Here is a 24,764-nt window from a genome sequence, read left to right as displayed (position 1 = left end):
ATTCCCAAATCACATCTTAGGCCATCTGCCAGGAGGCAGCTGTTGACTGCTGTCCTCCCTCTCCAGTCACACCTTCCTAGGCTTCTTTGACCTTCCTAGTTGACCATCCAGCCTTTCCACATAGGTGCACCTGAGGGCCATGTCTTAGGCCTCCCATCACACCACATTCTCTTCCAGGGATGATCCTGGCCCACAGCTTTAATATCCAGCCATACGGATGACTCCCCATGTCCAGCCCCATCCCTCCCTCTGGCCTGCTTTCGCCCATGAAGCCACATGTTTACTAAACAGAATCTCCACTTGGATTACCCAAATGAACCTTGAACTCAATGTGTCTCAAAGTATATTCAGTACCTTGCCCACCTCCCCCGAGACCACCATGCTGCTCTTCTGTGTTCCCTACTAACAGCGAAGGACATCAATATTCACTCAGGAACCCAAATATCAGGAACCAGAAGCCATTATCCCTGATTCCCCCCTCTCCTTATACCCCACATCCAGTCACCAAATCCTCTTGATTCTTCTGCTTCATATGTCTTGATTCCATTTGCTTCTCTTATTTATTCTCACCTGCATCACAGTAAGCAAAACTGATGTGGAGAACAAAGGCAAGAAGGAAATTTCCTTATAACCTGCAGCCCATTGTCACTTAAGGCAGGCAGAGTATAGCTCCTCCAGAAAGCTCCCAACTGTCTTAAAGTTAATGCTTTTCTAGAGGGAAAAACCACCTTAGCTTGCAAACAGCTAGGCCTCCAGGGTCCTGGTGAGTCTTCTTTAGCATAGGAGTCCTTTTGGAAACCTCCCTTTGTCTTTACTTCCCCCAACTTCAAAGTGTATAAATCAGTCCCTCCTCACAACCCCAGTGCAGCTCTTTCTGCCTGTCGGCCCTGTCCCCCGGGCTTTAACGAAAGCCTTCTAGCACCAAAGACTCCTGCAGAATTCTTTCTCCCCCATTGGCTCCGAACCCCAACCTACAAACCACATCAAAACCATGACTGGTTGTTTGTGATTGGATTACTAAAATCTCTCAACTTCACAGTTTGCCCTCAGTCTGACCCTCCTTTGGGTGCGGTGGGGGGAGGGGGGAACTTCCAACTGTTCTTTTGGTAAAGGATAAACTCTTGAAGTGGATTAAAAGACCACTGATTACCTCTTCAGTCTAATCTCGTTAAGGACAGAGAAGATTCTGTACCCCAAACTTAAAGGATTCAAATTCTGGGTTCTGCTCTTGCTAGTTGATAACCTTGAACAAGTCGCTTATCCTCTCTGTGCCCGAATTTCCTCTTCGGGAAAATGGGGGTCATAATACCCACCTCCTAAGGTTATTGTAAAAATTAACTTGCTATATGTCAGGATCTTAGCAAGTCCCAGCTCACAATACACATATGTAAGTGCCAACTATTATTCCCCATTCCCCATCTCCCAATCCTACACTTCAACCAAACTTAACTTATTTCTCTTCCTTGAGGCTTTCACATTTGCTATTCTCTCTCCAGAATACTCTGCCAACTGGTCACCTAAATCCAATCTTTAAGTCTTGTTTTAGACAATATTACCTCTGGGAACTTCTCTCAATTCGGCATAACAGCACAGACTATCGGGACAGACTGCCTGGGTTCAAATCAACACTCGGTCACTTATAATCTCTGTAACGCTGGACAGGTTACTTAATCTACGACTCAAGCTTCTTCTTCTGCAAAATGGGGAAAATAACAGCACCTATTGCTGAGGATCAAGTGAGTTCAATCTCCTGAAACTGCCAGAACAGGAGCTTATAATACAGTACCAGGCCAAAAATAAGCACTCAATAAATGCTAGCCGCTGTTGTTATTATTACTACTGCTAAACTTGCTGTTCTGCAGATCTCTAGTTGCCTTAGGCTCTCTAGCCCAGCACTGAATGAATGCCCCACAAAGGGCGGCTAAATTCAACGGTCTCCAGTCTTGATCTAAACTGACTTCCTATCCATCACGAAAGAGGAGTACTCTGAAGCTTGAAGAATACCGCCCCCCCGCCAGTCCTGCTCACCACCACCCAAGCACCTACACGGACCGAATGGGACATCATTAGACGACCCCAAACTCCATCAGACGTCCGAGCTCTGCCAGGCCCGAGGGACCCCCAGCCACACTTACACCGCGCCCCCCATCAGACTCGCGGTCCTCCCCCGGCGCCACTCCTTTCCCCCGCCCCCTCCCATCAGAACCTGGGCCCCTCCCAGCGCCATCGGACGCCGGGCTCTGCGCCCGCCCGCCCGCCCGCCCGCCTCAGGGCCAGGCCGCTGACCGGTCCTGGAGCTGGAGGTCGGGTCGCTCCCGAGGCTCTTCATAGAAGCTGATGCCCGGGTGAGTGGCAAGGGCCCGCCAGAGGAACTCCTGCGTGTAGGGCTCCAAAGGCAGCGGGAAGGGAGGCACTCGCGTCTCCAGACGGCTCCACAGCGCGGGCAGACACAGGCCATCAAGCCCCTCCAGGGCCACCTCGTCCAACAACGACTCCAGCGCGTCCATTGCTACTCCTGTTTGCAGCTCCCCGGGCGCCTGCGCACCAGGACACTAAGGGCCCTCCAGCGCGCCTGCGCACAACGATTGGCAGCCCTGGGAGGTGGGTTGGACCTAGAGATAGGAGGAGGAGTTCCAGAGCTCCGGCGTGACGTCACGACCTTTGGGGGCGGGATCAGCCCGCGGGACTCCACCGCCATTGGTCCGGAACCCCGCAGTAACCAGGGGAACTGCAAACACTGTAGGGGCCGCTTCCGGTTCGAGCACCCGGAACCGCCGCCTCTAGGGATGGACGGTGAGTGTCCGTGGGCCCCTCCGGGCGGTCGGGCAGTTATTCTCCCATCTCTCCCTCGGCTCCCTCGGACAGAATCCTAGGCAAGAGAGCCCTGGGCCGCCACTGACTGACCCAGGGTGGTCTCTGGTCGGAGGGAAAGGGAGCCCTAGTCGTCCGGGATGGGAAGAAGAGGCTGGGGGGGAGTGGTCAGTGGTTTGGCCACTGTGCAGAGCTGTGTTGGTGTAGGAACCCGGTACAGGCCGGGGGCTCAGAAGAGGTTCGGAGTGGAAAGGAGAGGTAGAAGTCTGAAGGGGGATCTTGTGTGTCTTCCTCGGGTGCGGAACTGTGCAATCTGGGAGTTGGTATGGGGGGGTATGCGTCATCCTGGGGAGTGCGGTCGTCAGCTACTGGGCAAACGGAATTGGTAAAGTGGGTGGACCAAGTCGAGGGCATACTCTTTTTCCTGAGCTTTGATGTTAATAATTAGTACTTCTTAGTGCCAGGAACTCTGTAAGACTGTCAGGTAACACCTCGTTAAGCTTCATAACAGCCCTTTGAGGTCAGTGGTGTTACCCTGTTTTGCAAATGAAGAAACTGAGGCTCAAAGAAGTTAAGTTAACTTGCCCCAAATCAAACAGCCAGCAAGTGGCAGAGTAAGAAACCCAGACACTCTGTCTCTGGAGCTGAATTATAGAGCTTTGAGATTTGGGACGGATTTCAGAGGCCCTTCATTCCAGACGTTGCAAATGGTGATATCTGCAGAGGCAAATCTGGTAGGCTGGATTGGGCTGTGACTGAAAATCAATTCCCTTTTTGAAAGGAAAGCTTCTCACTCAGTTCCAACCAATTATTTTCCTGGGGCACTTCTCTAAATACCATGACAGCCAATCAGTCTGAGGGCCAGATGGCCAGATGCCGCCTGTGGGCCACTATTTTGGAGTCCCTGATTAGAATCATGGAATTGACCATTCAAAACAATCTAAAAATAGGCTACTCTAATCTCATTTTGAAGGTAGGAAGACTAATGTCTAGACAGACTGTTAGGATCTGTGCTAGAATCCAGATCATTGTTCTCATTTCACCACCATCCCTTACTTCTGGGAATGTGTTCCTTGTACCCACTTAACGCAGTGTGGAGAAAAATTTTTTTTAATTGAACAGTCTGATAAGTACTTAAAAGACGTCTTTGCCCTTTGTACTTCAGAGGTACTATAAAATGTCATTTGCAGTTTGCCTTGTGGAAAGATCAATGTAACATTGCTACAGAACAACAGTTCTCAAATATTTTTGATCTCAGGACACCTTTATGCTCTTACCTCAAAAGAGCTTTATGTATCGTAGATCTATGATATTTACCGTATCAGGAATTAAAGCTTAGAAAATCTTAAAACATTCATTTATCAGTTACTTAAAAATAACAGTAAATTTGGGGCACCTGGGTGGCTTACTTGGTTAAGCATCCAGATCTTGGTTTCGTCTCAGGTCATGATCTCATGGGTTGTGAGATTGAGCCCCACGTTGGGCTCCACACTCAGCAGGGAGTCTGCTTAAGATTTTCTCCCTCTGTCCCTTCCCATGCTCACATGTGCTCTCTCTCTCTCAATAAAATAAATCTTAAAAAAATAACAGTAAACCCATTACTTTTGAATATAATTAATAATTTTAATGAAAAATAGCTATGCCCCCCGTCCAAAAAAACTAGTAGGAAGAGTAGCATTATTTTACATGGTCTTAAATCTCTTCAATGTCTGGCTTGATAGGAAATAGTTAGACTCTCATTTCTGCTTCAGCAACCAAATTGTTGTGTCTTTTGGCTAATGTATATGCAGAAAGTCTGGCCTCACAGATTTTAATGGTAGACATTCTTTTTTGATACTACATCAAAACTTAGCAAGTGGTAGTTTCTTGAAGGGTATGTACTGTGTGTGCCATCTGAAACCAGATTGGTGAACTTTTGTACTCTGTTACATTAAAATCCACTGGTTTATCTTGCCCTTTTTTCAGATATTTTACCCATGTATGATTTTAGTACATTAGGCATTGGTCATTTGGAAAATGTTGGCTTACTGAGTTATGCAGATCTTCCACATGTTGACATTTCAAATTCCATTATGTAATATCAAGTGGAATGTCATTATACAATATCAAGAAAATCCCATTTGTTAATATCACCACCTATCTCATTTTTTTAGAAAAAGTTTAAGCTGCTAAACTCAAAGTAGTAGAAACAAGTTTTCATTTGGGCAACAAACACTATCAGTTGTTTCCTTGAAAGGACTGACTCACTTTTTTTTACATATTTGAGAAAATGTCTGTGAAACACCCAAGTCTGAATAACTATAGTTTGTTAGTTATGCATTCAAGTAAAAATGGCATTCTGTACGTATGTGGCTAGTTCAGCTGGTAACTCAAACAAGCACATGAGTGTTTTCTTTGGCTCGTAGCAGAAGTGCTTGATGTGCACTTCCCATTTTGTCACACAGAATATTAAAAAGATGTGTACTCCTGAGATGAAATTGAATAAAATTAATTTTTAAAATTTCATAAGGATATTCTTAGGTGAAAGTGATTTTGTTGTTTTGTTTTATCATGAATACATGGCAATAAAGAATATAATGATTACTAGGACAGTTTGGTGCTGCTGCCTTGTAGCAACTCAGGCCACAAGAAGTTTTACCTACTGTTGCTTTCCCATCATCAGTGCAAATATCAACACAGTGAAGATGTCTTAGAATTGTGATGAAAATAGTTTTGTCCTTGTGAACCCCTCTTCCTCCCAGGGTGTGGGGAAAACATTTGAGAAACATCGCTATAGACCATTTTCTTTCTTTCTTTCTTTCTTTTTTTTTTTGGAAGATTTTATTTATTTATTTGAGAGAGAGAGTGAGCAAGAGAGAGCACACACACAAGCAGGGGCAGAGGGAGAGAGAGAAGCAGACTTCCCACTGAGCAGGGAGCCTGATGTGGGGCTCCATCCCAGGATCCTGGGATCAGGACCTGAGCCGAAGGCAGATGCCCAACCGACTGAGCCACCCAGGTGCCCCTAGACCATTTTCAAGAAGTCAGCTCTGTCATCATCTCGCTCACCCCTGGAGCATTATCATGGCCCAATCAAGGCACCTGTTAATTTTCAGATTGGTTACAAAAAGGAAAAACTTGTTCTCTTTAAGAAAGCATTTGCCCTGTGGCGCCTGGGTGGCTCAGATGGTTAGGCATCTGCCTTCGGCTCAGGTCATGATCCCAGGGTCCTGGATTGAGCCCCACTTCAGGCTCCTGGCTCGGCAGGGAGTCTGCTTCTCTCTCTCTCCCTCTGCCTCTCCCCCTGCTCATGCTGTCTCTCCCTGTATCTCGTGTCTCAAATGAATAAATAAAATCTTAAAAAAGAAAGAAAGCATTTGCCCTAAGATTAGATTTAGCATTCAAAGGATCCCTTTTCCATTACAGTTTTTAAAACTGAAAACTAAAAATTTACACAACAGTTTTATAGGCATATACCTGTTGGGTAAAGTGAAGCATACCATGATAAATTGTAAGTCTAGCCAACTAGATAAGCCAAGCCTGGCCTTATTGAAAAAATATTTACTTCCCAAACTTACAAAGCCTAAGTATCTACCAAGTATCCCCAAATTGGACTGTAATTTGGTTGATTCTGCATGTCCAAATCACCATGGTTTTTCACAACATTTTTCTTGGCCCATTGGTTTTGATTTGGAGCATGTTTTATCTGGCTCTGCAATGCGGCATGATGTAATGTTGATATATTTGGGAGGCTATATACTGGTGGATTCACATCTCAACTGTGTCCTCTGACCTCTCTGAGCCTCAGTTTTCCTGTCAATAAAATCGAGCTGATGATAAGGCTTACTTTGTTTTGTCTGGTAATCCACTGGTGAATTCAACGAGACTATGCATGAACGCACTTAACACCAAGTCTGGCATATAAAAAGTGCTTCAACGTGGTAGCTAATGCTGTTATTATCTGCAAATGGGCAGACTTCAGCTGGCAGAAGAAGGAGGAGGGAATCTGATGAAGCTCTCTAGCAAATAATAATCTCTGTAATTAGCTCACTGTTTGTTTATAAGAAAAGCCAACGTGACATTTTTTATTTACCTGAATGTGAACTAGCAACTTGTGAGTCTTCTGCTATGAAGTGTTCACCTTTATGTTAAAGTCACATTTCCTCCAGTGCTTTTAAAATATGAGATGGTTCAAGAAAAAAAAATATTTCTACTTAGTTTTCAAGGAACATAATAATTAGACAAAAGTTCAACACATCAATGTAATTAGAAAGGATTTTAAAGCTGTTCGTTTGCTTTTGCTCTCCCCAGAGCAAATATTCAACATTTCCCCCGCTTATCCTGTTCATTTGCTTAGTACACTTTCTCAAAGAATTAATAATGCCAAGATGAAATTTAGCCTAGCTTGTCTAAATAATCCCAAACTGCAAAATAGGTGACAGTTGAATTAGTAAGGTTTTGTTGAAAGTACGCTGTCGGCATGTCTGGTCTCTTCTGTTCTGGTACGGTGTTCACCTGGGCTCCCAGTGATTTGTCGATTTCTCCTACTACTTAAAATAAACTAAGCCCAAGATGATGTAAAATAAAATAAAGCAAGCATTCAGCCGGCAAAATAAATGTGTGGTCCATGGAGTCTCTATGTCTGTTCTGTCTTCCTTCCTTCTTCACGCCCATCCTTGAATCTGTTTCATTTCTTTTCCTTTTGTATTTCTCAGTATTCATCCCAACCTGTGATTTTTAGCTTACAGAAAGTTGACACACTATGTGTTGCTTATTCTTCCTTGGGACATTCATTTAGTAACTCCACATTTCAGTGCCTTCCGTGTGCTAGAACCCAGAGATATCAAGATGAGTAAGACTGGATCCAGGTGAAGGGTAGATGGGAGTTTATTGTATTCTTCTTTTTTATCCCCCCTTTTTAAAGTAGGCTCCATGCCCAGCATGGAGCCCAACATGGGGCTTGAACTCACGACCCTGAGATCAAGACCTGAGCTGAGATCAAGAGTCGGATGCTTAACCGACTGAGCCACCCAGGCGCCCTTCCTTGCATTACCTTAAAACTTTCTTTAAGTTAATTTTTTTGAACATAGAAGTTAAAAATTTTTTCACCTTAAAAAAAAAAATTGCGACATAGCAAATTTGAAAATGAGTTCTTTATATCAGAGGTTACAAATTGGGGGCCTCTGGATGAATCAGCCCACAATCATGTTGCCTTGGTCCGTAATGTTTTATTTTTTTCAATTTTTGAATGACTTGTCAACATTGAAAAATTGAGGGATTTCTCATAAATATCTGATTGTGGTATTTTCTTAACAAAAATCAATAAAGTCTATTAACACCGAATCAGAATGGTGCACAGCAACAGCTTCCTCATAGCTGGAGCTAACTGGAGACCACCCCTTAGCAGGGAGGTGCACTTTCCAGGATGCCACAACACCTACCTGACTGGCCCCCCCCTCATTGCATGTGTTCCCTGCCTGGGCCCCAGAGGCATCTGAAGTTACCATCCTGCTCTTGTACTCACTTGGACAATTTTGGAAATCCCTATGGGTTACTATTGCGTGGCACAGTGTACTATATATGTTTGTTCTCTTCGTTTTAATCTGAAAGAAAAAAAAGTGGGGGACCTATTCTCTGCCCTGAAGAACTTCATAGTCTGGTGAGAAAGCCAGTCATCAACAGCTAACTATAATCCAACAGGGGAGTCCCTAGAAGATAGCATTTGTAAAGGTCTTCCCCTTTCTCAAAGCAATCTGGCTCCCTGCCTGCTTTTGTAAATAAAGATTTATTGGAACACAGCTATGCCCACTTGCATATAAATGCATGCAGTCCATGGCTATTTTCATGCTTCAGTGGCAAAGTTGACTAGTTGTGGCAGAGACCATATGGTCCATAAAGCCAAAACTCTTTACCATCTGGCCCTTCCCTGGAAAAGTTTGCTGACTCCTGCCATAGAGGATCCAGTTGAGTTTTTTTTTTTTTTTAAGATTTTATTTATTTATTTATTTTATTATTTATTTGTTTATTTATTTGACAGAGAGAGAGAGAGCACAAGCAGGGGGAGCAGCAGAGGGAGGGGAAGAAGCAGGCTCCCTGCCAAGCAGGGAGCCTGATGCAGGGCTCGATCCCAGGACCCTGGCAGATGCTTAACCATCTGAGCCACCCAGGCACCCCTCCAGTTTGATTCTTGAGACAGCACCATATGATACTCACTGTCATTGGGCCCATTTATACCCCGCAGCTAGCAGGTAGCAGAGCTAGGACTCAGCCAAATAAAGTATACGCTCTAGACTTTGTATATGTCTAGAGTATGTCATCAAAGACCTGTCTCAAACTTGTCCCCGTCGGTGTGTGGCCAGGTTGTTACACTTGGGAAGTGAGTCTGTGGGCAAGGCCTACCCCTTAGGCTGGTTGAAGAACAAACACAGTTTAAAAGGCACGGCCTACCTCCTTGGCTCCCTTGGGATCTGACCCCGTGGCTGCTCTTCTGTTTCCAAGTAGGAGAGGGCTTACAAGGAGCAACATGGTTAGTTGGGAGGAGGAGCTTGGTGCTGTTTACAGCACACTTTATGTAAGAATAAGGAAGTGTCCATTGTCCTCAGTGGCACCAGACTCACTGCTGTTTGCCCCATGGATTTGAACAGCTTGACCCTTATAACTTTAGCAGTTGCCCCATGGACACAGAACCTTAAATCAGAGAATTTTCCTGGGGAAGCCGTGTGCCTCCCTTCCCCTATCCCTTGGTTGGTCTGCTGGTCTCCAGTCTCATGTTTAGATACCTACCCCGCCTCATGTCCAGAGGTATTATAGTGGGCTGAACTGGGTCCATTGATGTGTTTTTCTGTATTTAAAAATAGTGATTTCTCATAAAAACCTGGATTTTTCAGTCTCTCCATGGAAGGGTGCTTTGGCCCTGCTGGGCCTGCATTTCCACAAAGCCCCGGTCCTCCAGCACTGAATGTTGGTCCCCCTTGACCTTGAACATGTGATGACAGTTTGACCTCTTCTGGCCAGTGACACCGGTCATCAAATGCCTTTTTCTTGCATTGAGAATATTAGCCTAAGGCTCTAGGCATCTGAAATTTCAACCACTGCCCAAGCCATCTTGGGAAGTTGGCCATTTCTTGTGCACACCATATTCTTTCCCATCTCCCTGCCTTCCCCTTGCTGTGTTCCCTGCCAGCTGTCACCTGCAAGTCACCTCCACACCATGGATTACAGTGACTGATACCACCTGCAGAATTAACTCCTCCCACATGGTGGATCCCATGGCCCCCTGGTGTACCCTGCTGTATCACAGGTATTGGGCTCCATGCCTTTCCTCTTCCTTGAGGATAGAGACCCATTCTCGTTCTTTTGTATATCCAGCACTTGGCCCAAGGACTGGCACAGGGAGATGTACATGAGTGTTTGCTGGGCTGACATTGTAACCAGGAAAGAGATAAACTGATTTGTCCCTTAAGTGAATTGCTGGCTGATCTCCATAAAACAGGCAGGGAAAAAGCCCTTGCAGCCAAGCCTACAGGACAAGCTTCCAGAGATCTAGCTGGTTCCTCTTTCGCTAATAAGAAAAGTATGGTCCCCCCAGACATTGTCCTTTGGAGTAGTTCAGGTGAGTCCTAATAACATGCCTTCACCTAGCTACCTTTACTATACCCCCAGCCCCTGTTGTGATCCTGTTCTCCCTCTACTTTTTAGTTAGTGTTCCTGTCCTCCCATTTTCTTTCCCAGCAAGGTCACCATCACTCCCACCTCCTGCCTCATTTTTGACTCTGATGCTACCTTGACCACCCTTAGCTGATGGATTCTCTGGGGACAGCCCCTGACTTAACATGTCATTGGAGGATATAACATGTCATTGGTGAATGCAGCACCAGGCAGGAAGTTGGACCACCACAGATGCCTGGTCATCAATCCATGCAGGGACCACCATGCTCTTATAAACTCTGAGTGACTTTGCATGCAGTGTGTGTGCACACCCACATGGGGGTGTGTTTGTGTGTGTGTGTATGCACGTGCACATGCATGTGCACGTGTGATCTCTCTGAAGACTCCCAAACTATTTTGGGGGTGCTTGGGTGGCTCAGTTGGTTAGGTGTCCAACTCCTGGTTTGGGCTCATGTCATGATCTTAGGATCCTGAGATCAAGCCCCACGTTGGCTTGGCGCTCAACACAGAGTCTGCTTGTCCCTCTCCCTCCCCTTCTGCTCCTCCCCCAACTCACTCAAGCACTCTCTCTCTCAAATAAATAAATAAATAAATAAATAAATAAATAAATAAATAAATAAAATCTTCCAAAAAAAAGAATCCCAGGGGCAACCTGAGTGGCTCAGTCTGTTAAGCATCTGCCTTCAGCTCGGGTCATGATCCCAGGGTCCTGGGATTGAGCCCCACATCGGGCTCTCTGCTCAGCAGGGAGCCTGCTTCTCCCTCTCCCTCTGTATACAGCTCTGCCTACTTGTGCTCTCTCTGTCAAATAAATAAATAAAATCTTTAAAAAAAAAAGGATCCCAAACTATTTAGATACCGTTTTATGAACCTACCTAAAATCAAAGAGAGTTAGTTCCGGAAGAGACTTAATAAATCTAGTCCAGAGAACTTGATAGATTTGTGAACTCTAAGGATCCTATGCAAGAATACAAGTTTAGAAGCCTGCAGGGGGCGCCTGGGTGGCTCAGTCTGTTGGGTGTTTGCCTTTGGCTTGGGTCATGATCCCAGGGTCCTGAGATTGAGCTCCACATTGGGCTCTTTGCTCAATGGGGAATCTGCTTCTCCCTCTCCCTGTCACTCCCACTGCTTGTGCGCTCTCTCTGTCAAATAAATAGATAAAAGCTTAAAAAAAAAGAAGCCTGCTGGGACCAGGCAGGTAATATAAGTGTCCAGGGTCTATTTCATTATGCTGCTTTATGTCAGATTCTTTCAACACCTATATGCACTTTGCATACCTGGGAATATTCCTCAATTTCTTTTATTATTATTATTATTTTATTTTTTTAATCAGAGAGACAGAGAATGAGCACAAGCAGGGGGAGTGGCAGGCAGAGGGAGAAGCAGGCTCCCCGCTGAGCAAGGAGCCTGATGCGGGACTCGATCCCAGGACCTTAGGATCAAGACCTGAGCTGAAGGCAGCCGGTTAACCGGCTGAGCCACCCAGGTGTCCCTATTCCTCAATTTCTTAAAGAATTCAGTTGTCTACTAATTCCTTGAAGTATGTGGCTTCCTCCATCCCTCCATCATCTGTATAATAGAGATAATAGTTGTCCCACCCCCTGGAGTTATTGTGAAAATTAAAAGCATTCATGGATGCAAAGCCCTTAGATCAGGACCTGGCATATAATAAGTACGTATGTGTTCGCTGCAGTTAGGATGATGACAATAATGATTCTCACTTTTGCTGGAAATGTGGACATAAGGACCTTCACTTTCATCTTTACTATAGGGGAAAACCTATCAGACCTGCTGATAAATGGCAACTTGGACTGGACCTCAGAGGCAGGGAGACAGCCAGCCAGCGGGGGAACCAGAGGACACCAGGCCATCTGTCGGCCCACTGTCCTCAGCTTCAGACAACTGTTGCCAGGCAGGAATGCAAGCCCTGTGTTGACAGATCTTTCGGTTTTTCAAAATAATCCGGAACTCAGGATTTTAAAATGTGATATCTCCCAAGCTGTAAATGTTGGCTGAAAAAGAATTTTTTTTTCTTTTTTCTTTTTAAACATGGAGACCCAACAAATATCTGTGGGCTGGATTCAGCCAGTGAGTAACTTCCGGTCTGGTCTGACCGCTGTCATTTATCAGATGTTGGGGCCGTGGCCTGGGGAGTTAACGTGCCTACAGAGGTGGGAGAACAGGCCCAGATCCATTTCTATCCAGTGCCCCGCCCCCCTCCAACCTCCTAATGAGCCCTTGTAGTGGGAAGTCCCGTCTCTTGCCTGATTTGAGATGGAGATTTTATTTTAAGCCTGCAAATGGCAACCCTGAAAAACCAGGGCAGAGGATTGGACTTGCTCTCCTGCTCTCCCTGTCTTCGAGTTGGTGCTCACGAGGTGAACCTTCCTCATCTGCGGAGGAGAGGAAGAAGCAGAGCTTGTAGACACCTACCCAGGGGGCTTCAGTTCTGAGGCCGCATGACCTCGGTGGGGGGGGTTCGTTCCTTCATCTCTCAGTGCCTGGACTCTGAAATTATAAAATGGAGATTAATAGTAGGACTTCCTCATAGGGCTGCTATGAGAATCAAATGAATCCATCTATTTAAAGCCTTTAAAATGGTGCCCAGCACTTAATAGGCTCTCAGTAAAAATTAGCTGTCAGAGGAAGGAACGTATCTTTTTCTTTAGGATTCCAGGGGAGCTCATGCATCATTTCCTGTGTTTTCCAGGACTACTTGGCAGCTCATTGTGGGGCGAAGGGAGGAGTGGAATGCAAATACTCAAAAGACACTTTAATTTGGATACATACACACAAGTTCGCATAGATTCACAAGCGCAGTGTCCCCACTTGTAGTCAATGGGGGCCTGGGTTGGCCTGTGTAGTTGGAATGAGTTTGGGAACTTGTATGATGGATACAGAGGTCGACCAAAGTACATTTTAGCCTGGGAAGCATGCTGTCACATAAGCCACTGATTAGATTACAGAAGTGTGGCATTTTCTTATCTTTACTGTTTCAAATGAAAAAAAAAATCAATATTTTCCAATTATCTCCAGTGGTGTATTAAACTCACTTTGTCATATTTCATTTCACCATCTGAGAAAAAGCAGGGGGATAGGGTCAGGAAAATACATTGTGAGAGAAGATGAAGTCTTTATAGTAGTTCATACTCATGCCTCCTGTCCTCCCAGCATTGTCCATTCAAAATTTTGGTCATTCATGCATTTATTCATTCATTCACAGATTCCAGATATGTCTACTGATGTCCATTCCATTCCAGGCACTGTTCCAGGTATGGGAAATTCAGTGATAACAAAAAGCCAAACAGTGGCCATATTGGGAGGGGATGGGGGAGACAGACCACAACCACACTAACAAGAAAAAGATCAGACAGGGGCTGTGCAGAGGATAAAAAGTAGGGAGGATGGTGGGCTAGTCCTCTCTGAGGAAGGGAAGTCCCTTCCGGCTGAGATCTGATTGATAAGAAGGAGCCAACAGGAGAGGACCATGAGAGCAAAGGACCCGGAGAAGGAAGGAATCGTGAATCCAAGGAGCTGAGGAAAGACTGGCGGGCTGCAGGGGTGGGTGGTGTGGGTGTGAGCATGCGCCAGCAGAGAGAGAACAATGCAGAGGGAAACGCACTGGAGGGTCAAGCAGGCAAGGGATACAGTCTCATTTTTAGTTGGCTTCCATGGGAAAAGCCCAGCAATAACGGAGGCAGGAGTCCAACCAGGTGGCTCTGCAATGATCATGGGCCTCGCAGAGGGGTGATGGGGAGGAAGGGACAGATTCGGGATATGTTTGGGAACCAGAGTCCAACAGAACTCACTAAGATCCATGAACATATAGTCAGCCATTTGTGGGGGAGTGAACTACTTACTGCTAAGCACCTACTATGTGCAGGGCACCGTTCTAAGCATTTCACATGTACCATCTTAACGCCGACAATAGACCGAAATGGAATCGCACTATCAGGGGTTCCAAACAGGTACTGAGAAGCTGAGCCAGACAGGCTGACCCACAGCCTACCCTCTCTGCCACTGCACAGCATTGTCCCCAGGCTCTCATGTAATTATGAAGGCCGCCAAAGAATGCATGGCTAAGCATTTTTAGAAGTGCACAAGCAAATGCGTGTAACAGTGTGCAGGTTATAAACAACCATTTCTGGCTGGCAGCTGCTGTTGGGTTTGGAAAGGAAAAGAGGAGCTTAGCATGACTTGTTTATCTCAGGTAATTTGGCAGTCAAGTGGGCCCCGGGAATTTGAGTTACACAGAAAATGCAAAGGAAGACTGACAGGGTTATTGTTTCGGGCTTTCAGAAGAGAGAGTGTGACTTAAAGTCCCTAGAACCAGCCTGGAGGTGCACATGGGGAATTGGAAGGAATTGGAAAGTGTGTCGCAGAGCCCCTGTTTACCTGTCTTCCAAACAGTCACACTTTTTGTCTAACAGATTTCTGTTATTATGATGAGATTTCCTTAAAGAGCTCTCCCCACTCCCCTGCAAAAATGGTCCATGGCATCGAGGTAAATAATGGGAGATTCTTCAGCCTTCTGCCTCATTACCTATTAGGTTAGAATCTAGAAGCCTGCTTTGTTGGATCTATATAGAGCTTTAAAAAAATTTTTTTAGTTACTTGTCAATATTTAAAACTTAGAAACTTTCTCCTCATACTGGACTTCTCTGGAAAAATCCGAGCTGATGAGACTGGGCCCACATTCCTGCACGGAAACTGGCAGCTGGAGCCTTATAGCGATTCCCCGGGGCCACCTGGGTGGCTCAGTTGGTTAAGGGTCCATCTTGGTTTTGGCTGGGGTCATGTTCTCGGGGTCGTGAGATCAAGCCCCACTTCTGGCTCTGTGCTGGGTGTGGAGCCTGCTTAAGATTCTCTCTCTCTCTCCCTCTGCCTCTGCCCCCCAGCTCTGGCGCACTCTCTCTCTCTCTCAAAAAACAGAACGATAACAACAAAACCAAATAGCGATTCCCCTTGGGCTGGGCAGGTGCTCCCCAGGCTGCTCTGTCCCCACCCTGCCACCTTACTCTGCCACAGGTGTCTTTGCAAAGGCTATAGGGGGGTGTCCAGGAAGCTGGGATGGGGCTAAAGGCCTGTGGGGGTGGGGTAGTACAGACAGTGGGGTTGGGGTGTTCCCATTCCTGGACTTGACACGAGGGGGTGCTGGCAGGCAGCAGGGAAGTGAACACTGGGTTAGCAGCCAGACTGACTGTGAACCCAGTTCTTCCCCTTCCCCACTCTGACCTTGGGCAGGTTACTTCTCTGAGCCACATGGCTTTGTTGTTGTGCATGACAGGGGGGCCCGAGAGCTGTCACCTGGGGAAGAAGCTGTCGGGGTAGGTACTCAGTAAGCACGAGGAAACCACGATTTCCAGACAGCCCGTCTGCACAGGTCCCAGTTTTCCTTTCCTTGCTCTCCCTTCCTTTTTCCTTTTTCCTTTCTCGTCTTGTCTGGCCATTTCATAAAAACTTTGCCCTTAAATAAAGGAGCAGGTTGCCAATAGCGAATTGGCTTAGCCTGGAAACCATTGTTCCAATTTCCAGAAACCCTATTTTGTCATCATTTCATTCTTCTCTCTCACGCATTACAGTCGATCTCTTAAAAGAAAACAGTTTGTGCTCCTAAAATACCGTGTTGTCTTTCCGGCAAGCTTTGGGGTGCTAAGGTTCCCAGAGGCTACTCCATTTCCCTCCAGCAGACTACCCCTTCTTGGATTCCCTGATGGGAACAGTCTACAGCATTTCCCATTGTATTTTTTTTAAAATTTGAATCTGCCTTTTGGCCATTTAATATTTTAAGTTTCTTTTCATTTTTTCAAAAGGAGATAGGTCCAGATACATCATTCAAAATAAAAACATATAGAAAGGAACAGTGATTTGTTGTCCTTGTACACGTAGCTCTGGGTGGTTCTTTATACAAATAGAACCAACGTGAGTATTTATTCTTATTTTCCTTTTTGTTGGAGAAAAGATTGCATAGTACATACACTTTCTGCCTGTTGATTTTTTTCAAGTAACATGACTATCTTATATATAAGGAGCTCGCCTATTCTTTTTTCCAGCCTCACAGTATTCTGTACCATTGTGTGGATTTGCTGTATTTACTCAACCAGTCCCTACTGATAGACTTATGGGTCATTTGCAACATTTGCTATTGCAGGTTTTGATACAGGGAATACCTTTGTACATCCGTGTCCTCTTTGTGGAGGTAATTCTTTGTGGTGGATCCTTGGAAGTATTATTCCTAGCCCAAAAGGAAAATGCACTTGTGCTTTTGAGGATATTGTCAAAATACCTTCGAAAGGGACTATGTTGTTCTCCACTACCCCTCTCCCCCCCCCCCCCCCGCCAGTGCTCAAAAGTGCCGGCTTCCTAGCTCTTGCCAACAGTGTGTTGTCAAACCTTGGATTTTTGGCAGTCCGATTAGTGAGATTAAGTGGTATTTCAGTGGGATATTTGTCATTTAAATTAAATTCCATAGATATATAAAATGAGAGCAACATAAGTCCTATTTGGACAATGGAAGAAATAAGCTCATTTTTGTAACCTCATGGCGGTACCATCACCCCAGTGGAGAGAAACAAGTTCTTTGTTCAAAGCTCCTTTGTGGTGGGGAGGTCCCTACATGGGCCCTCTCTGCCTGCAAGATTTCCACTGGATTTATTCTCTAAAGCCCAACCCTTCCTGTCAAGGCTGAGCATTTCACCTGAGTAGACGGGAATGAGTGTCTAATGCTAAGCCTGCCTTACCATTTTTGGCATCTTACGGCATTTACCCCGCTGGCTGGCAACGCCGTCTTCTTTGTTCGTTGGGAAATCATTTTCATCTAACCCCCTTACTAATTGCTCTAGGAACCCAAAGTACATTATGAAGCTGCATCACAGAAAGAATTGCTTACATCAGACTCCCTCCCCGGTCTATTCTTGTGTTCTGTACTTGTCTTTAATGCCCTGACTGAGGAGCAGTGTGGTCCAGTGGTTAGGAGTGCAGGCTCCTGAGCCAGACTGCTCAGATCCAGATCAAGGCTCCTCAACTCACTAGCTGGGTAATTTGGGGCAAGCCTCCTAACCTCTTTGGGTCTCAGTGACCGCATCTGACAAGCAGGATAGTATTTCTTGGGTAGCTGAGAGGAGTAAATGGGTTGATTCGTGGACTTAGTCTGGAGCTCAGTGCCTGGCACAGAGTAAACCTGACTTAAGGTGAGCTCACATGGTAGTAACAATGATTAATATGATTGTGATGGTGAGGATGTTAGTGACGATAGTCATTAGGAACAGCCTGTCACTTACAAGCTACATTTTTGTGACCTCGAAAAAACAGCTCATTCATCCCCTCAAAGTTTGTTTCTCATTTCTTCCTTGGTTGGTACCAAGGGGATAGTACTGTCCATCTAGAGCAAGAGTCAGCAGACTACAGCCTGGGAGCGAACCCCAGCCTGCCGCCTGTGTTTGTGAATAAAGTTTTATTGGAACACAGCGGCACCCATTTGTTTACATACAGTCTAGCACTGCTCTCGCACCACAATGACAGAGTCGAGTAGTTGCACCAGAGACTTTATGATTTTATGAACTTACGGCCTGTACGGTAAAAAATATTTACTCTCAGGGGCACCTGGGTGGCTCAGTAGGTTAAGTGTCTGCCTTTGGCTCAGGTCATGATTTCAGGGTCCTGGGATCCAGCCCCGCATCCGGCTCTCCGCTCAGTGGCGAGTCTGCTCCTCCGTCTCCCTCTGTGATCTCTCTTGCTTTCACTCTCTCTCCAATAAATAAATAAAATCTTTAAAAAAAAATTAAAAAAAAATATTTACTCCCTGGCCCTTTCCAGGACAAGTTTATTGACCCCTGCCCCACAGCAGTGGTTGTGAGGATGCAGGAGATCAAGCCTGTGCATTGATCATGGCACATAGTAGGTGTCCAGTTCAGTGGAGCTGTGTCCCCCAAACTTTAACATTCATGAACTTGGTGCCCGGTTCTCACCCTCCCCCCTCCCACTCTCCTTCTACCCTATAGGAAAAACAGAGGGAGTAATTACCATGTGAATAATTTAGTTAGAAATACTGCAAAACGATATTATGCATATGTATTTTTATCATGTACCGTACATATCTATATGCACCAAATATTTCACATGTGCAGTAGACTACAGCAATGGATAGAAAAGGCTGTGTCCTGTGGACTGTACTTCACAGGAGGCTTAGGCTCTTTTAAGGGTCATTCTGATGCTGATTTTCCCTTGCCTGGTGGTTTCAGAAGCTGACATCCAAGGAAGACGCACCTCCCTTCTGAATGGTAGCTCTGAATATTATGAGCTGCATCTAGAGCAAAGTAAAACCAAAGTGTCAGAATCTTCTAACCATCAAAAATGAATCGAAAGCATGGATAAAATCTCTGATGTCCTAAGTGGGAGAATATATGCATTCATGTCTTTTTCGTTTTGGTTTTTTTTTCCTGTTTCCCAGGCACACGTCTGTTTTATAATGTGAGTTACACATGTATCATTTACATTTGGCCTTATTTATCGTCTCATGGCTGAAACTGACAGGTCACCTTGCAAAATGCAGGGGAACACCCCCTCAATTTTGCAAGCAGCATCTATTGATATTAGTGTCACCATCTTCCACTTCCCTCCCTGAGTGTCGTGAGAATACAACGAGATATAAGTAAGAAGATACTTAGAGATGCTGAGTACAGTAGACAGGTCCAGTGTAATCTCGTTCTTTCTGTCCTTGGCAAGAAGGAGCAGCCTCCACGTGGAGCTGCCCAGAGGAGAGAGGGGCTCAGTGGTGTGAGGACGGGGCGTTAGATTACAAGTGTACATAATTAGAGCGAATTATCTTCATTGGAAAATAAGCAAATTATTTTCCAATTTAATGAATAAGCAGCTTCTAATGAACTCCAGTAGAGAGATTTGCTTTCAAATTTCAGTAGTTAAGTTCTGTGTTCTTTATATTAATGTGTTGCTTTTATGGCCCACCTTAATGTTTTTCTTACTGTTCTCTGTTGGTGGAACAGAATTTTAGAGATGAAAAGCAACCCCAGAGGTGATTCAGCCTCTCATTTAAAATTAAAAAAAAAAAAAAAAGGGAAGAAAATATGGCCCAGAAGGATCCTGTGGGATCCTGTGACTTATCCAAGATCCTGTAACTGGTCCGCTGTCCACTGGACCAGGCCCCTAAGCGTGTGTCTGCCCACCACTAGAAGGGCTGCAGCCAGACCCTGGGGACTGCCGTGCTTGCCCCTGGACTAGCTCTGCTTCCTTTCTGCTCTCTGGCTTTGTTCTGGGCCTGTTTCCCTGCTGGCATCTTAACTTGCCTCGACACTTGCTTCTGTTGGTAGAACACTCTGGTCTGACCCCTGGTCTCCAACCCTCCCTGTCCCCTTCCAGCTCTAGGCCAATCTCCTGGCTCTTGGCTCTGCCCTGTGTGGCCTACGACCTGGCATGTCATCCTCTCCATAGTGAGTCCCTCGACTGACAGCTAGTGCAGGGGCGGTCAAAGGTTTCTGGGAGCTGTCCACACTGGTTCCTCCCTCCAGAGCATCAGGGGTCAGGAGGTTGGGATAAAATGGGCCCAAAAACCCAGATCCCCTGATCCTTAATTCTGGGCCTTTTTCTTAATTTTTTAAATGAATAAACCTTCTTTTTTAGAGCAATTTTAGGTCCATAGCAAAGTTGGGTAGGAAGTACAGAGCGTTTTCATATATCCCCCGTCCGCGCACACACACACAGCCTCCCCCCACTGTTGGCATCCAGCACCTCAGTGGTACTCAGTTAAGTGAGTGTCTGTGGAACACAAGGGCAGGTATGTAGTCAGTTTCAGATCACTTTGTTCTGCCTTGGCATTCTCTGGTAGTCTGTCCCCCGAGGCAGGTGGCTTCTGACTGCATCAAAGTTCGTACATGGAGATAGCCCTGCTCCGGCCCTCTTTTTTCTTTGTCTATCCAAACCAATTTCAAATTCCTGGAGCTGGGATTCTGATTGACTGTGGTAGGGTCAGGCGTCCATCCCCAGTGCACCATACTGAGGTTGGGGTCCTATATCGTCTTGGAGCTCCCCTCTGAGGACAGGGAGGAGAGAGAGATAGAAGGAGGCAGTTTAGGGTGTCCTTATGAGCTGAGCAGATAACCCAAAAGACGTCTACCATACCATGATATTGTATAATCCAGGGTCTCCTATAAATTCTCCAGCTGCCTCTTTTCCAAATTCTTTATTAATATTGGCCCCAAATTCTGGCCATTGCCAGAGGTTCATCTTCGGACCTTCGCTCTTCCCCTTATTCTCACTTTCTTGGAAAGAGTGACTTGCGCTTCATCACCGGCTATGAGGTCCCCCACCCCCCACCCCCCACACCTGTGTAGACCTACTGGAAGTGGCCACATCCAGAGACAAACATCTTTCCTCTGAGACTCAGTCCCTACGTCTTGCCTCTCAATAAGTCATCGCTGTCTTTTTGCTCCTGCTTTGGAGTATTCTTGGCTAATGGGACATGTGGTACTGATTTTCTCACACATAGCCACCTGAGAGTAAAGCTGGATAATTTGGAAGACACATGGACAATGCACAGAGGTTCCCATTTTATGGCATTCCCATTTAAAGGCAATCCATTAACTTTCCACCAAGGAATCCTTTTGAAATGGACACTTCCATAAAAGTTGTGAAAAGTGCATTTGGAACAGCATATTTAAACCTTATGATGTTGAGCTGTTGAATTTATGCATACTTTCAAATGCTAGTCTTTGGTTTTCTAAGAAAATCAACATTCTCTCTGAAATTGCCCGTTATATGGGAAATGTGGGTGATTACTGCTAATTCACATCTGTACCATCACCTCAGTGGTGAGTTTGGGGGTTTGGTGAAGCACATTGGTATGCACTCATCAAAGGTTATGTGTATGCGCACAGTGGAAGGCATTTTTGTGGAAGGCATTTTATATAATTCCGAACAATTTAATAAAAATGTAATTTGACTGGGAAATCTACTGTCGGCCCTTGCAGAGTGCAGATAATGTTCCAGATTAAGGAGCTGAGGCTTTGTTCATTACAGTCAAATAACGCGAGTGTGTGAATTACCATTTCCTTTTCGTTGGTCTATTTCAAGAGTATGCCATTTTCCCACTATAATAATAGGCTACATTTTCTTAAAATCATTTGATTATGGGGGCGCCTGGGTGGCTCAGATGGTTAAGCGTCTGCCTTCGGCTCAGGTCATGATCTCAGAGTCCTGGGATCGAGTCCCGCATCGGACTCCCTGCTCCTTGGGAGCCTGCTTCTCCCTCTGCCTCTCTCTCTCTCTCTCTCTGTCTCTCATGAATAAATAAATCTTAAAAAAAAAAAAAACCATTTGATGATGATTGGTCCCGTCTATTCAGTTTGCAAATAAAAAGCTTTTGCGGTGATAAACTAGCTGTTTTAAAATAGCCTTAATCTCTGGTTCTGCTTTTGAACTGCTACAGGTCAGACTCTGCGAAAGGCTGACAGAGGCCGGTCATGCTCACAGGAGAAAAAGGAGGTAAATGTGTCACTGGTGAGGGTGGGTGGGAGGCAACTCTGTTTGAAGGGAGCCTGCTGGTGAATAAGTATTCCTGGATCTCCTACTTGTTTCGGAGTCTCCGGCTTGAATCCCGGACCAAAGGATAGTTGGCACCTCGAGTTCTCAATCAAAGTGTCACTGGTAGTAACAATCTCTTACGAAGTGTATCAGTTAACTTTGTGTAACAAATGAAACCCACATTTCAGGGATGTCACACAACATCGGTGCATTTAGTTCATGATTCTGTGGGTCGACAGTTTGGGCTCGGCAGTTCTGTTGATTTCAGCTGGACTCACTTCTGCCTTTGCAGTGAGCACTGTGTCACCTTGGGGATGGCTGAGTACCAGTAGTGTGCTTCGGCTCTCTTTCAGTGCTTTCTCATCCACCAGCAAGCCAGCCAGCTTTGTTCTTCTGGGGGTTCAGGGGGTCAAGAGCATGAAGAGTGGAAGCTGCAGCACCTCTTGAGCCCTGGGCTCAGAACCAGCATGGTGTCCCTTCTGCCAACTTGGTTTTCTTTAAAGCAAGTCACAAGGTCAGGCCAGATTGAAGGGGTGGGGAAATAGGCCTCACCCCTGCATGGGAAAGCTACAAATACTTGTGGCCATTCTTGAGACCTGCCACACTGAGCCCACCTGCTCTGTGCCTGGCAGAAGGGATGAGAGAGACACAGCCCTGATCTCATGGTGTGCGCACTATAGATGGAAGGGATGTGCAGCGGGGTCATTATAATGCCATGTGAGAAGGGCAAAGAGAGTGGAATTTCAATACAGAAGAGGGCTTACCTGACTCTGCCAGTGGTCTCTAGAAAGGCATGCGGAAAAGCTGATATGCAGGCTGCGTCTTGAAGAATGAGCGGCAGTTTTTCGGGCCAAGTTAAAAAGCATGGTCAAAGTCAGACATGAGTAAGGAAGGTTGCAAGATTCCTGAGCTGTAGGGTACAAAGTGGAAGCAAGGACCCAGAGGTTACCGCAGGGCCCTTGGATCAAGTCTCAAGCTCACGGGAGTTTGAATTTGAGTCTTATGTAACCACAGATGGGTGTAGGGGTACAAGGGTGTGAAGGCATGAGGCTCATCATAAGTATCCACCAATCCTGAAATTCATCAGCACTTACATGCTGCATCCTCCGAGTTGGCCTCACCCTCAGCCAACTGAAGCAGGTTGGGGTTGGACCGCAAAGGGCCGTGGGTGCTTTGCAGTGGCTGTCATCCTGTCCGCTCTTGTCTCCTTCCTCAGCTGTAGCCAGAACAGCCGGCGTGGGTTTCCTTCTTATTTAAGCAACCTACCTGGGACGAGGGCTGGGACTTTGGTGCTGCTGAAAACATCTAAATGTCAGCCCTGGTGGGCATTCTAGAAACTGAACCAGGGTGGATTCTGTCACTCCTTCCTGTAGGAACATTTTTCTGGAAGCAGGAGCAGGTGCACGTATCTCCCACAAAGTCCTTGCAGGGACTTGGAGGGTAGAAGAGCCGGAACAGGAGTGAGCACAGGCCCGCAGGCTCCCAGCCCCCCTCGGTGAAGTGCCCTAGGGTGGGGACCAGCCTTCCCCCCCCACCCAAAGCCAGGAACGAACTGTTTCAACCTAACCGAGGCTTTTGGTCACAGAGTAACATCATCACATTTATCCACCTTAAGAGATTTGCTGGGAATCGACAAAGCAGGGCAGCAGGTAACTAGTTGAGTTGCTCGTTTCCTCCTCTCTCTTTCTCCTTGGCAACAGGACTCCCTAATTGCTGCTTTCCTGGCTACTCCCATCATGCCAGTTGCCCGAGAGCATTTCAGATCACTCTTCTTCTGCAAAGTGAGATGTTTATCACAATACCTTAAGTTTTACCCTGAAAGATATTTAAAATGGTTTCAGGCCTTTTCTGAAAAAGAGGGTGCTGACTCTCTTAACAGGGCTTTTGTTTGGTTAGAGAAACAAGAGAAAGAAATGACTAGCAAGGTGCCAGGATGCTTATCTTGATCTATTAGAACATGCTTTTCCTGCCCACTTCCTCCTTCCGCGTTCCCCCCCTCCCCCATCACCTGTGAAATCTGCACTCCTGACACTCTGTGCCTCACACAGAATGCCAGGTAGAGATCAGACTCTGTCACTATGAAAGGCAAGGGGACAAGCTGGTTGGAATAGGCAGACAAGCGCGTCATGTTGTTTTGGTGGTGAGGTGACATGGGCCTGCTCACATCGGGGCAGGTGAATGGGCTGTTTCCTTCCTGGGTTGGGACTGTGTCGTTCTCTGTGTGGTCATGGGCCAGCATGGCAAAGGGAGGAGGGGAGGCTGTTTGCAGTGAGCTCGCCAGGCCAAATTCAGCCCAAAGATGTGTTTTATTTGGCCCAGACCCTATTCCATTTTTCAAAAATTAGCTGTCCACATTTACAGTTTTCACATAAAAAACGCACACTTCTGGCTTCGTTGATAAAATGGAGAATGACAGCAGAGCCTTATTCCCATAAGGCAACACTGGGCAATGGCTGGTGTTTGGGGGCCCTCCACTCTGCCATCTTTGCCCTCCACACACACCTGCTCGGTAGCAGACAGGTGTCAGCAACCACATTGTGGCAGGCCCCTTGCCGAGGGCTTTGTGTCAGTGTTCACAAACATTGCTGCACATTAGAATCATCCCGGAGCTTTTTAAATACCCCAGAGTTTAGGCCTTTTTCCAAACCAGTTATATCAGAATCTCTGGGGGGTGGGACCCAGGCTTCCAAATTTTATAACCTCCCCCCGGCCCCCCCCGCCCCCCCCCCCCCCAGCCACAGGTGAGAGCCAGTGCCTGGTCCGTATTAAGT

General features: G+C 46.1%; 2 protein-coding genes across 8 annotated transcripts in view; one reads left to right on the top strand and one right to left on the bottom strand.

Annotated features, from left to right (window-relative positions):
* GTF3C1 (general transcription factor IIIC subunit 1) overlaps positions 1–2,507 on the bottom strand; it is a 70,950-nt gene extending 68,443 nt beyond the window's left edge. The window contains exon 1 of the mRNA XM_006746717.3: positions 2,287–2,507. Within this exon, the coding sequence (XP_006746780.2) occupies positions 2,287–2,507 (221 nt within the window). The remainder of the gene's footprint in view (positions 1–2,286) is intronic.
* A 30-nt stretch (positions 2,508–2,537) lies between these two features.
* Positions 2,538–24,764, top strand: part of KATNIP (katanin interacting protein) — a 183,871-nt gene continuing 161,644 nt past the window's right edge. For 5 of the 7 annotated variants that reach the window (XR_014145280.1, XR_014145281.1, XM_081819794.1 and 2 more), the window contains exons 1-2: positions 13,682–13,730; positions 21,899–21,954. Coding sequence is in view for 4 of the 7 variants with exons in the window: in XM_081819794.1 (XP_081675920.1) it covers positions 13,691–13,730; positions 21,899–21,954 (96 nt within the window). In the remaining 3 variants the exon portion in view is untranslated. Of the gene's footprint in view, positions 2,794–13,681; positions 13,731–21,898; positions 21,955–24,764 lie in introns of those variants that run through there. The other 2 variants (XM_081819790.1, XM_081819792.1) reach the window with 2 other exon arrangements.

Source organism: Leptonychotes weddellii, chromosome 5 (genome assembly GCF_054177405.1).
Source record: "Leptonychotes weddellii isolate Sample4059 chromosome 5, ASM5417740v2, whole genome shotgun sequence".
In the NCBI taxonomy this organism is placed as follows: Eukaryota; Metazoa; Chordata; class Mammalia; order Carnivora; family Phocidae; genus Leptonychotes; species Leptonychotes weddellii.
This window is presented reverse-complemented; position numbering and strand designations above follow the sequence as displayed.